This window comes from Ailuropoda melanoleuca, chromosome 4 (assembly GCF_002007445.2).
Source record: "Ailuropoda melanoleuca isolate Jingjing chromosome 4, ASM200744v2, whole genome shotgun sequence".
Taxonomy (NCBI): domain Eukaryota; kingdom Metazoa; phylum Chordata; class Mammalia; order Carnivora; family Ursidae; genus Ailuropoda; species Ailuropoda melanoleuca.
In genome coordinates this window covers 29396121-29408661 of record NC_048221.1, presented here as the reverse complement: position 1 = coordinate 29408661, position 12541 = coordinate 29396121, and the positions used below count along the sequence as shown (strand labels likewise).

The 12541-nt window shown below is 44.2% G+C and overlaps 1 protein-coding gene across 1 annotated transcript in view; it reads left to right on the top strand.

The window, feature by feature from the left end:
• The window catches only part of CADPS (calcium dependent secretion activator), a 499023-nt gene that overhangs the window by 296714 nt on the left and 189768 nt on the right, over positions 1-12541 (top strand). The window contains 1 exon segment of the mRNA XM_034658585.1: positions 10012-10123. Coding sequence (XP_034514476.1) covers positions 10012-10123 — 112 coding nt within the window.

Sequence of the window (12541 nt, the reverse complement as noted above, 5' to 3'; positions counted from 1 at the left end):
GCCTGGGCCCAAATATTGTTCAAGAGCCTTGCTAACTATTGAAACCTCAAAAGGAAATGGATTAACTCTTAAATAAAGATAACTGCAAAATCAAAAATAACACTAAATTAAATGTCTTTTAAATTTAACCCCTATCCTCTAGTCAATTGCAATTGATTTCAACTTTCATCCGGTTTTTTATACATTTTTTACAAGATGGTTTGGAGTACCTTTAGCATACTTAACAGTATGTGGGTGGGAATCCCAAAGTAGGAGTAGCTAGGCCCTGTGGAGGACCCTGGTGGCCAGTGCAAGGAGAGCCAAATTTGACTGGGAATATAGGTGGTATTTTCACCCTACTGAGATGGTGTCAGTAGACATGATCCAGGTGGCTTGAGCAGTGGTGATAGTTCTCTACAACTTGGATTTGTCATTTTTGAAGGACGATTCCCTGGCTCCAGATTGGGCCAATGCCATACCTTTGGCTTCAAGAGCAATTTCCCCAGTTCTTTCAGCCTTCAGTCTACACTGAGGGGCATTTGGCCAGCTGGCCCGTTCACCATTTCCCTTTGAGACTCCTGGCATTCATGACCACTCCCAGTGGTTTCTCATAAATGTTAAACAGAGAAAAAAAGAACAAATCCACAAGCCATTCCCAGGGGAAGAGACAGGCATGGCTTACAACAGTGTCCTCAGGGATCCTTCTCTGTGGGATGATGGGAATCCAGCCCATGAAAGCAAAACCAACAACAGTTCCCATAATCCCCTCTGTCAAAGGCACCTGGGAGGTCTCACAGGATGGGGCTGGCTGCATGGAGGACAGCCAAACCTCTGAATGGCTGTGCCCGTACCCCTCAAGTGCTGCCTCTGTGTGCCCTCCACAGCTTGGGTGCCCACTCAGTCAGAGCTACAAATGCTGGGGGCACTCAAGTGCTGTTGAGGTTGGCTTCATGGTCATTGCTTTCCATGTGGGAGGCTCGATTGGGGGCACCTTTGATGTGGCAAGGGCTTCCCCTGGGAGCACTTGACCACAAGTAGTTTACGAGACATTGGCTGCCTGCCTTGGTCTTGGGAGGTGTTGACACTCTTGCTTATTAGGGGCCCCGGACCGTGCTTTTGGCAGCCTCAGCCAGCACAATCAGGCCTCAGTCCAGTTCTCATACTGTGGAGAGACTGGCAAGCAGGGAGGCTGTTTTCTGAGGACGTATGAGCTGGGAACTCTTTTTCCAAGGCAGCAAGGTCATTAGGCAGGTGTTTATTGAGTGACTGCAATAGACTTTTAATAATATGAAAGGACTANAGCTGGGAACTCTTTTTCCAAGGCAGCAAGGTCATTAGGCAGGTGTTTATTGAGTGACTGCAATAGACTTTTTAATAATACGAAAGGACTATTAAGATATGCCTAACTTCTCTAGGATATGCTATTCTACTTTACGACTCCAGACCAAACTACAGGACATAGAGTAGAACCAGGATGATGTATTTAAGTACCAAACAGAGGCACTGTATCAGTTAGCTATTGCTCTGTAACAAACCGTCTGAAGACTCAGTGGCTTAAAACCATAGTCATTTATTTCCTTCACTCGTCTGCAGATTGGTGGGGGTTAGCTGATTCATGCCAGGCTCAGCTGGGTGGCTCTGCTTCAAGATGTGGGTCCGGTTGGTCTTGGCTCCCCATGTGGGTTGGGCTCAGGCCTGTTCCTGCATCTTGGATGCAGGTTGGCGCGATAACAGCTACTGGAGAAGGTTCTTCTTCTGGTGATGACAGAGGCACTGGAGGGTAAGCCCCACCACTCAAGCACATTGCAAGCCTCTGCTTCCATCACATCTGCTAATACCGCATTGGCCCATCCTCTCCCTGGCACTTCCAACCTCCCTCTTCTGATTTATTTTCCTCTGTAGCAGTGTGTGATACATGTGGGAGGAATGAAAGACCTGATGATGGGGTGGACGAGGGACGAGAAAACAGGAGTGAAGTCTGGGTGACTGGCAGTTCCTTTGGCTAAGCCGGGCAAGACTTAGAGGAAAAGATGTGAGGGGAGAAAGCTAAAGCTGAGGTTTGGATACATTTGATTTCAGATTCCTGGAGAGGAGACATTCCTGTGCAAATGTCAAGTAGGCAGACCGGAGCCTTCATCTCTCCGCCTCTCAGACAACCCAATTTCTACAAAGCAAGTGTCTCATTTATGTAGATAAGAGGTAGTTTAGCTTTTCTGGTACATTAAAGGCCCCGAATCACATCCTATCAATTAGTTTCTATGAGACACACTGTGATGGCACAATTGATTCGCTTGGCATAGAATATCATGCAGTCTGCCTGAAAGGCAGGCCAGAAGATTTTAATGCAGTTGTCTCCAGGCAATTATTAACTTTCCCTCTTAGCAACGGGACCAAGGCACTTTCATTCCCTGAAATGACAATTCTCCCTTGTTAAAGCTTACAGTTAATTTTAAGAACCACACCAATTTAACACCCAGCTCACATGAGCCATATACCTTGAATAAATGCAAATCCATGGCATGAATTATGGCCTTATGCTGAGCATTACCATGGCAACTAATGACATCATCCCCCAAGACCAACCTGCACAAAATCCAATTCTCCAAGGGTCCTTATTTGCCTAAAGTGGATGTGTTGTCTTGGCTTATTCACATATGCATTGGTAAATATCACTCTGTTGTCAGAGGTTCGCGGTGGATGTTTACTGTCATTTTGGGAGGTATATTCCCTTTGTGGCAAATGTTGTTTTTTGTTCGTAGGGGGAGGGGGGTGGAGGAAATTCTAATGAAAATTACTGTGTGTATTTGATTAGCAACATTTGCTGATAACATATGGTCTGAGGAGGCTTCCGCAAATAAGAGGCTTTAAATAGTAAACAGAGATGTGACTGAGATGAAGCAGCTGCTCTCCAAACACACAGTAGAAGGTTGCTTGGCGGTGGATTTCTCCTTCCCTCCACCGGAGCATATTCCTCTCTCTTATTTTCTCCCCCAGATCAAAGTGCTCACTTTCAAAGCACTGGCACTGTGGAACAGGTTTGGAGAAATAATGTGCTGTGACTTTAAAAGTCATCTCCACCCCCCCAAAATATGAATTATCTGCTACCCCTGTTTATTATTTGATACTAATAATGATGTAGTGTGACTAAATGAGTCAGCCAGCTCAAGTGGATCTGGAAGCAGCATTTGGGCACCACGTGTCTGAAATGCTATGATACACAATCCCCAATTTTCCAATACACCGAGAGCGCTGGAGAGAGCTCCATGAAGAATTTAGAGCAGCAAATCGAATCACCATGAGCTGAGCTGTCCTTGTAAGTGCATGTTTACAGTTTATCTTCGTGGATGTGCTCCAGTGAGCAGACTTCCTTCTGATCTGCTAATGAAAATAAAAGTATTCCCATTAGATTGAACCAGCAATTTCCCTGGATCTGTCAGGGGCCAGCATGCTTTTTGTATAACGGACCAGAAAGTAAATAATTTAGGCTTGTTGGCCAGATGGTCTCTGTTGTAACTACTCTGCTGTGCCTTTGAAGTGCAAAAATAGCATAGGGTGGTATGTAAAGGGGTGAACATAGCTGTGTCCTAATAAAACTTTATTGATGGGCATTAAAATTTGAATTTCATGTAATTTTCATGTGCCACAAAACATTCTTCTTTTGATTATCTTCAGTCATTTAAAAATGGAAAAACTGTTCTTAGCCCATCAGCCATATGTAAGCAGGTATTTGGCCAGACTTGGCCCCTGGGACGTAGTTTACCAACCCCTGGTCTGTAATCCTACAATGGAAGACATTTTTTTAGTGTTTTCCATGTGCTGGGTATTGAGTTGAACAGTGTATATACAATAGCATACCTTCTGCTTAGTCTTCCATCCATCCTCTAGGGTCAGTATTTTTCTTATCCCCAATTAAAGATGTAAAAAGCATGGCTCAAACTCACTCTAATAAGTGTTATCATTTCTGCATATGACATCTCTGCAGGTAAAATACGATATCCCTAAGTACTGATGTCTCCTTCACCTTTGGATCCACAGCAGCTCCTAACACAGTGACTTGCACGTGGTAGGACATGTAGGAGGTGTTTTCTAAATGAAGAAAGAAATGAAGGACTAATTAGAGCTATGATCCCTAAAGCAGTAGATGTCAGAGTTTCACCCAGTGCCACAGAGAGCATGTAGATTCCTCAGCTGGACTATTCCTATATTGATTCCCCAACCTCTTGTAAAAGGTACTTGGTTTGGAATGGACTCACATGTCTCCATACACAGTCCTCTATATTTGGAGGTGCCACTCTGAGTGATTGCATCTCTAGAGTCTATGTTTGTGTGCTGTTGGCTGGAAAGACCAGAAATGATGATAATAGTCCATTTTATAACTTGGCGGCACTTTCCAGCATTATACCATTGGCATTCACGTTGTTTCCAGCCCTTGGCCTCATGAGTTAACCATCCTTGGTATGCTGGGTCTCCACTGCCTGCTGCCAGCATCAGCGTGCACTGCAGAGAGTTGCTGTGCTCCTAAAAATTATCTTATCTCCAAGGAGATAAAGGTCTCAGTTTGCTTAAAGAAGGCATTCATACCCTTAGTTATCTCAAATGTCACATCTCTCTGCAATCCCCTGAATTTGGTGACATGATTATTCTGAATTTGTCACTTCTTCCTAGTCATTAAATAAGTATTTGTTGTGTGCCAGGCCCTGTGCTTGGTGCAGGAGATTAACCAAAAAAAAAAAAAAAAAAAGTTTTGCCATGCTCCCTGCCCCCAAGGTGTTCATTATCTAGACAGAGAGCCAGATACACAGAAAATTGTCACACGACACTATGATATTGTGTTATGAGTTACTGAGAGACAGTGAAGCTCTATGGTTTCATGCATGGGCTCTGCGGTCAGAAACCCTATGTGTTTGAAGCATGGCTCTGTGATAGTCTGAAACCCTGGTCCAGTTTCTTAACCTCCTCAAGTCCTAGTTTCTCCATTTATAAAGTGGGCATAATAAGAGAATATACCGCATAGAGCAGTGAGAAGGATTAAATGAGATAATCCATGAAAAGCACTCAGCTCAGGGGCCTGGCAAACTTTCAGCACTTGCTAATTGGTGACTATTTTTAGCTTTTCTGTGAGCTAGCTGAATGGTGTGATTGTAGTGGCAGATATGAAGGGGTCACAGAAGAGGGAGACCTCACCCACTTTATCTACCTGTATTCAGAGAGAAGTTTGTTAACCTCCCCAACTGCTGCTTGCAATAAATATTATCAACCTCTGGTCTTTTCAAATCAAACTGCAATTGTACTTCAGTTCTGGGAAACTTTTAAGAAAAGGTATCCATCTTAATAACCACAGTCAGTGCACAGCAAGGCAAAAGAAATCAGCAGAGAAGAATGCAACATTGAGAAATAGATTCAGTTAATGATGTGTGGCCCCACCAAAGGGCTAAGGCTTTTGATGCTTCCACCACTGACTAAGTTGTCCATAGGGTAAGTAGCCCTCTGTGAAGTATATTGAACATGTGAAATAAATCTAAACTGGGAAGCTCTAGTGGCCCAGAGTCCCATCAATCCTGACACAGAACTCTCCCTTTGACTTACAAAGGTAACTGCTTTAACTGGATCAAGTCACACAGAGCAGTGAGTTGGTGGAACGTGAAAGGAAGGCTGTATGGTGCCATGGCTGAGTTTGGGTTGTGAAGTCAGGCTGCCATTTGCTCCCTGTGCTCCCTGGACACATTATAGCCAGTCTGAGTCGAGTTTCTTGTCTGTAACTGTGAGAGTAATCATTAAGCATCTCACAGGATGGCCAAGAGGACTTAAAAAAATAAAATGCATGTCTGTCTGCGTAACACTTTCGAGAGAGGAATTTGTGCCTAGCACACAGTAATCTCTGAATAAACATTAGCTGTAGTCAGGTCTCTCTGTGGCTGGAAAAAGACAAAGAGGGGACAATTCCATGACTTTTTTTTTCAAAGGGAAAAAGGACAGGAAAGAATGCTTATAATTAAATCTCCCTGGGTCTTCTACGAATAGGAAGCATTTACAAAAAGAAGTCAGGAGTCGTTCTTTTACAAAGTCCAAAGACTATAGTGAAGGGTGAAGGTTCATGTCAACACCAGCGACAGCCAATTTCCACTGCATCACCCATCCTCATTCCCAGCTAAACAGACTGGGTGTCATTGAACTCAGAACCTTATTCATGGGCTCATGACTCATGCAACTACCCAGGCTCCATGCTCAGACCTACATTTGGTTTAATGCTCTGCATTGCCATCTTGAAATTCTTAATTATTTTATCCTTGAACCTGTTTGTTAAGTGAAGTTTGATGGAACAATGGAGCATGCATTTGAGCGGAACTACTCCAAAAAAGGAAAAGACTCTATATTTTAGTAGCTTTAGTAGCATTTTCCCCTCCTTTTTGAAGAAAAAGACCCACATTTTCATTTTGCACAGGCCTTGAAAATGACATAGCCCATCCTGATTAGACTGGAGACTTTTTGCCAGGCTGCCATTTTGAAATCTGATGGATAAATTGGGACTCAGCACTGACCTAAAAACTCGAGGTGAGCCAAGGATCATGGTGGGAAGCCAAAAGCACAGCTGCAGATCTGGGGAAAAGGAAAAGCCACTCAGTGTTCAAATGGACTGGGTCATCAGGGCAGCCTCCAGTGACTTGAATTCCATCCAGCTGACAGGGTGGAAGCCTCACTCTTCCCTACAGTCTGAGTCATGTTGAATGCCTGATGAGCCGAGCATCCTTGGGTAGCAGCAGGGGTCCAGGCAGACTGAGTTAGTGCCTGCTGAGCAGGCTGGAAAAACCCTACAAACCAGTCCCAACAAGAGTATCATAGGGATACAGTGTGGGGGACTCCTGGGGTACTGAGATCAAGGCCTTGTTGNTTGGAGACTTTTTGCCAGGCTGCCATTTTGAAATCTGATGGATAAATTGGGACTCAGCACTGACCTAAAAACTCGAGGTGAGCCAAGGGTCATGGTGGGAAGCCAAAAGCACAGCTGCAGATCTGGGGAAAAGGAAAAGCCACTCAGTGTTCAAATGGACTGGGTCATCAGGGCAGCCTCCAGTGACTTGAATTCCATCCAGCTGACAGGGTGGAGGCCTCACTCTTCCCTACAGTCTGAGTCATGTTGAATGCCTGATGAGCCGAGCATCCTTGGGTAGCAGCAGGGGTCCAGGCAGACTGAGTTAGTGCCTGCTGAGCAGGCTGGAAAAACCCTACAAACCAGTCCCAACAACAGTATCATAGGGATACAGTGTGGGGGACTCCTGGGGTACTGAGATCAAGGCCTTGTTGTGGCTTGGTGTTGATGCAACTCATTCCAGAACTCTTGATTTCCAGAAGGAATCTTCCTCATCTCCATGACCAATCATGATAAATGCCCAAAGAGATTAACAGCACAATTCATCACAAAGAATAAATTAATGATCATGTTTTTGCCAATATTGCTAATTATTAATAATGTGTGTTATTGATAATTATGACAGTATTAGCAGGGAAAGCTGCAACATGGGGATTAAGGGATTTGGGTTCTAGCCAGCTTGACCAAATTTCACTGGAATAAAATGGGCAAGATCTTGAGTTTCTTCTCAGTTTTCTCATCTGTGAAATGGGGATGATAATAACTATTTTACTACTTACGTTGTCAAGGAGGAGGGCAATGTCATTAATGTCTTACTATGTGTTGAATGCATAACACAAAATAGAAGTGATCATCACAGTTACTAGACTATATCTTACATATCCTTATTTTGGGGAGGTAAAGTAGCCAAAATTTGTTGGGTCTCATGCTCTTTCAAGCCTGTTACTATTTACTTTTAATTTTTTTATCCTTACTTTTGTTTATTTATCTTTATCTTATTTTTATTTAGGTACAGGGACATTAATTACTTGCCCCAAGTCCTACAGTTCATAAGTGACTAACCAGGACTTGAAGTAAAGATTTCTGATTCAAAACCCTATACCTTGTCATGTTGCCTTTGCTAGTAAATTGATTCCCTGTCTTGGGAGCTTTCTGCAGTAGCTAAGGACCAAAATTAGGAGCTTCTATCTGTAAATCTAACATTATGCTGTTGTGTTTGGAATCTGTTGCTTCTTGTTCTGTCTCTTGTCCTTTTGCCTGTCTTCTCCCTTTCTCAGTTATCACTATTGGGTTTCCTCAATGACTTTTATCCCTTAGCTCCCAATCCGGGCTCCTCCTTACCTCCACTTTTCTGGTGCTGTCTTGTCAGCTTTCTCTAAGTTCCTCATGTCTCTGAGTTTAGTCTACAGGATTTATTTGAGTGCAACATGGAGACTAGAAGGCATTTCTATCATTCACAAAAGAAGAAATACAACCAACAAACCCAGAATAATATATTCAAGCCTGCTATTAGTCAAAGAAATCCCCATGAAAACACCAAAGACAAAGTAAGCCAGAAGAAAAAGCGAATAGGGCATGAAGCACTGTGACTGGCACTCATTCCCAGATGCTGGGATAATGGTTGCCACCTTTGTGGAAAGCATTTTGGGAATCGGTGTCCCAAGACTTGAAAGTGTTCATTGATGAACAGAATTCCTGCAGCATTGTAAGAGCAGCATAACGTTTATTGATAGTTCCCAAGGAAATAATCAAAGATGAAGTTTTACAAATCATGTCCAGCCACATTCAATAATAGAAGGATGGTTAAATAAATTGTGATGTACCTAGAAGGAATTATATTATAGGGTCATTAAAAATAATATTTTAATGAATATTTTACAGTATGGACATTGCCATCATATAAGGCTAAATGAAAAAAAAAACCCTCTATACAAAATTACATCTATTCCTGTTTCCTAGTTCTATAAAAGAATGTATATTTAGCATCACTTATTTATTCACCAAATATTTCTTAAGTGTCTTCCGTGTGCTAAGCACTATGCTAAGTATGCAACATAAGCAAAAAACACCCAGTCAGAAGATTCGGCTATTGAAAAATCACACAAAAATAAATAATTACAAATCCTGTGATTGCTAGGACAGAGAATTAAACAGTATGTTCCAGGGAGTTTAACACTGGACCACATTTAGACTGGGAGACGAAGGGATGGGAAAGTGTTATTGAAGCTGAGCTCTGAAGAGGTAGCCAGGTGGGGAGAAGCATTGCCAACAGAGGGAAGCATGCAAGCAAGGGCCCTGAGGTGGCACAGTCAGGAGGCCCGTGACGCTGGAGCAGGTGAGTGGGAGACTACACCTAGGGGTCTGGATTGCACCCTGGGGGCTCAGTGCAATCCAGTTGGACACTTCTGGAAGATCGCACTGACTTCAGGTACAGAGTAGGTGGTAGGGCTCTGTGATAACAATGATGAGTAGAGGAAAAGGCCCCATCTGAGGGAACCATCCATGGCTCATGTCAGCCCCGCCTGGCACCCCAGCCAGATGCTAGTTAAGCCAGGCTCTGCTCTGAGGAGATCTAAGACTCAGATTCCTACAGACCAGTGGGGAAGGGCGTTTCCCACTTCTCCTTCTACCTTCCATTCCTTTGAGCTCCATCCATTCCTCTATTCAACTCATCTTTGAACGCCAGAAGAAATGGGCCCCCCCCCACCTCCCCATTAGTACTGACATTGCATTTTAAAGTCAGATGTTGGCTCTGACCAAATGAAGCCCTGTCTCAAAAACTAGAACTGCAGTTTCCGAGACCTAGGGATCCAAAGGATACAAGAAAATATTTGCGGTGACGCTGAAATAGTTTGTAAGGATAGCAAACGCATGGGGAAAAGTTCTCAACAACTCGATTTCATGCTAATTCCAAGGGGTTCCTTGTAGTGCTCTGTGAAGACCCGTGGCAACTTTCTGAGCATCTGTCTTGCATTTGCCTAACAAGTTAATTAACACTTTTTGTCACTCTGGCAGCTTTGGAGGGGAGGCAAGGGGAGGGGGGGTGTGACAGCCAGTGCTGCCTCGGGTTAACCCTGCATTCCCCCTACTCTGGAAGAAGGCAGCTGAGTTTAGCATTGTCAAGTCAGAGGGCTCCGTGCTGACCTTTCTGATTCTGTCTGCAGCTGGGGCACCCAGGGTGACTTCTCGACGACCCACGCACTGCCTGCTGTGAAGGTGAAGCTGTTCACAGAGAGCACGGGGGTCCTGGCCTTGGAGGACAAGGAGCTCGGACGGGTAAGCACTCCCCGTCTCAAGGAGCTCCAGAGAGCTGTGTCCCCACGTCCCAAGAGGCAGCATTGCCAAGTACTGAAAGGTCCAGCTTCGGGTTTGAATCCACAGGCTGTACTCTCCATTGACTGTGTGACCTTGGGCAAGTCCCTCAACTTCCCCAAGCCTCCATTTCTCCTCTTTCAATCTGGGTTACCAGTAGTGCACCCTGCAGCACATAGAGCAGGGGTTCTCCACACCCTCAGACCCAGACACCCTTTAAAGCAAAGATTTGCAATACCCCTCCTATCCTGAAGTGAAATTCTTAGATAATTTAACAAACCAATCCACCCAACAATTTAAAAATCAGTACAATGACATAATATGAAGGAAAAATAAAAAGGAATTAATTAATAATAAAATAACTTCAAAATGTTAAGATTCAGGAACAGCTGCCCTAGAAGACCTAAAGAAGAAACGCTGTCCTTGTTCCCATACAGGGAACCACTCCGAAGGTCACAGCCACAAAACCCACCGTAGAGGGGAGAAGCTCCGAAGCTTAAATGTCAGTAAGCTGATTTCTTCAAACTGCCCACAAGTCTTGGTGACAAAGTTTCCTCAATTTCCCTGGAAAAGTGCCAAAAATACGTTGAGTGTATATTGCTCCAAATTACAAAAATTCAACGGAGTGAAGTTTAAAGATCTAATTGGCTTATTAAATGATTCATGAATCTGGCAGGATCCCATCTGTAAGTGGAAGGAGCTCCAAGGAGATGTACAAACACCGAGGTTTCTGTAGAAGAAGGATGGGGCAAAAAATTGTCGGCAAAAGGAAAGGATTGTTTTAGGCAGATGGCTTTCCTTTAGAGGGAAAAGTGGGGGGTCTTATCATGCAGATGACCCCATCTCTCTTTGGGGGATGGTGAGGGTCCAAGTGGCATGCTCACCAGCCCTGACCAAAAAACTTTCTGACCGACCCGTTGAGACTACATTTCTGGGGGAAGTTGAAATTGCAGTTAGATTATGTCCTGGGCACTGGTTTGGGAACAAGTGACACCATTTGATGCCTGTGGTTTTCTTTTTAAGAATACGTAAAAAAGATTTAAGATCTAGTCTCAGTTCATTATAAACAAACTTCTCCACCTCCATTCATACCCAGTGGGAATATTCAGAAGTCGGCTGAGATGCAGGATGACTCCTCACTGGGAAGGAGTATCTCATTCACTGATGATGTGTAGTATCCCTGGGCCCCGGCCATTCAATACCAGCAGAGCCCAGCACCATTATTTCGTCAACCACAAATGTCCCCCCAAATTTCTGATATATCCCAAATGGTGGTACCAATCCCTTTGAGTACCACTGAGGTAATGAAGACATTTCTTCTTACTTCTCAGCCATTGACTCTGTACCAGGCAGACAGTATTTTCAGAATGTAAGTTAGATTTGCTGGCTTCAAATGCTTCCGTCACTCCACACTGCTTACAATAAAATCAGAACTCTGTAACACAGCCTACAAAGATTCATGTGATCTGGCTTCTGCCCACCTCCTCTTCTGTTGCTACCTTTCCCCTCATCCACTTTGCCCCAGCATCGGGGCCAAATTTCAATCCACTGGATAAACCACTCTTTCCTCCATTGGAGGGCTTTCTCCCTGCCTAGAACACTCCCCACTGCCGAGCTCTTCAACAGGCTTCCTCCTTCCTTACATACGTGCCACGTCCTCCTCAGAGAGCCCTTTTCTGACTGCCCATCTTCCTTCATTCACTACCCCAGCCGCCTGTCCACTAAACTTCATCACCAAGGAGGGAAAGAGAGAAGAATTAACAGAAATTTTGGCTTCTGTCTCCCACACTGGACTAAAAAACCCCATGGGCATAGAAACCTATATTCTGTTCACTACCCTATAGCCCTGAGCCCAGCACAGAGACGCCCAATACATTTCATGCCATACTGGTTAATTTCGTAATCCCTTCCGAAAGCTGTGTGACCTCAGCCAAACGTTCAACCTCTCTAAGCCCCTGGTATGTCATCAGTGGAATAATGTGAGAACACCTGGAGACAAGCACACAGGCACACACTCCTACCAAGGCCAGCAAGAACACAGTAAGCATGCTTGCTTTCTTCGTCCTTTTGACCCAGTTACTTACTCTGGCTTTCATCTATAGAGCTGACCCGGAATCATAGTACTAGGATGTAGACCAGGATATTAGTGTTAGAAGTGGCAAGTCCAGGAATGCTCAGCCTGAGTCCACAGAAGGTTCCATGGAATCCAGGAACCCCTCGAAATTGTTTGCAAATGTCGAGGTGGGGAGGGACATGTGCATTTTTCTGGACTCACGAGTCCAAAGCATTCACCAACTCCTCAAACCTGTTTCCACTAAGGAAAGTTAAGCCCACTGGGCTAGTCAAAGCCTTTTATTTTATAGATGAGAAAACAGATTCCCA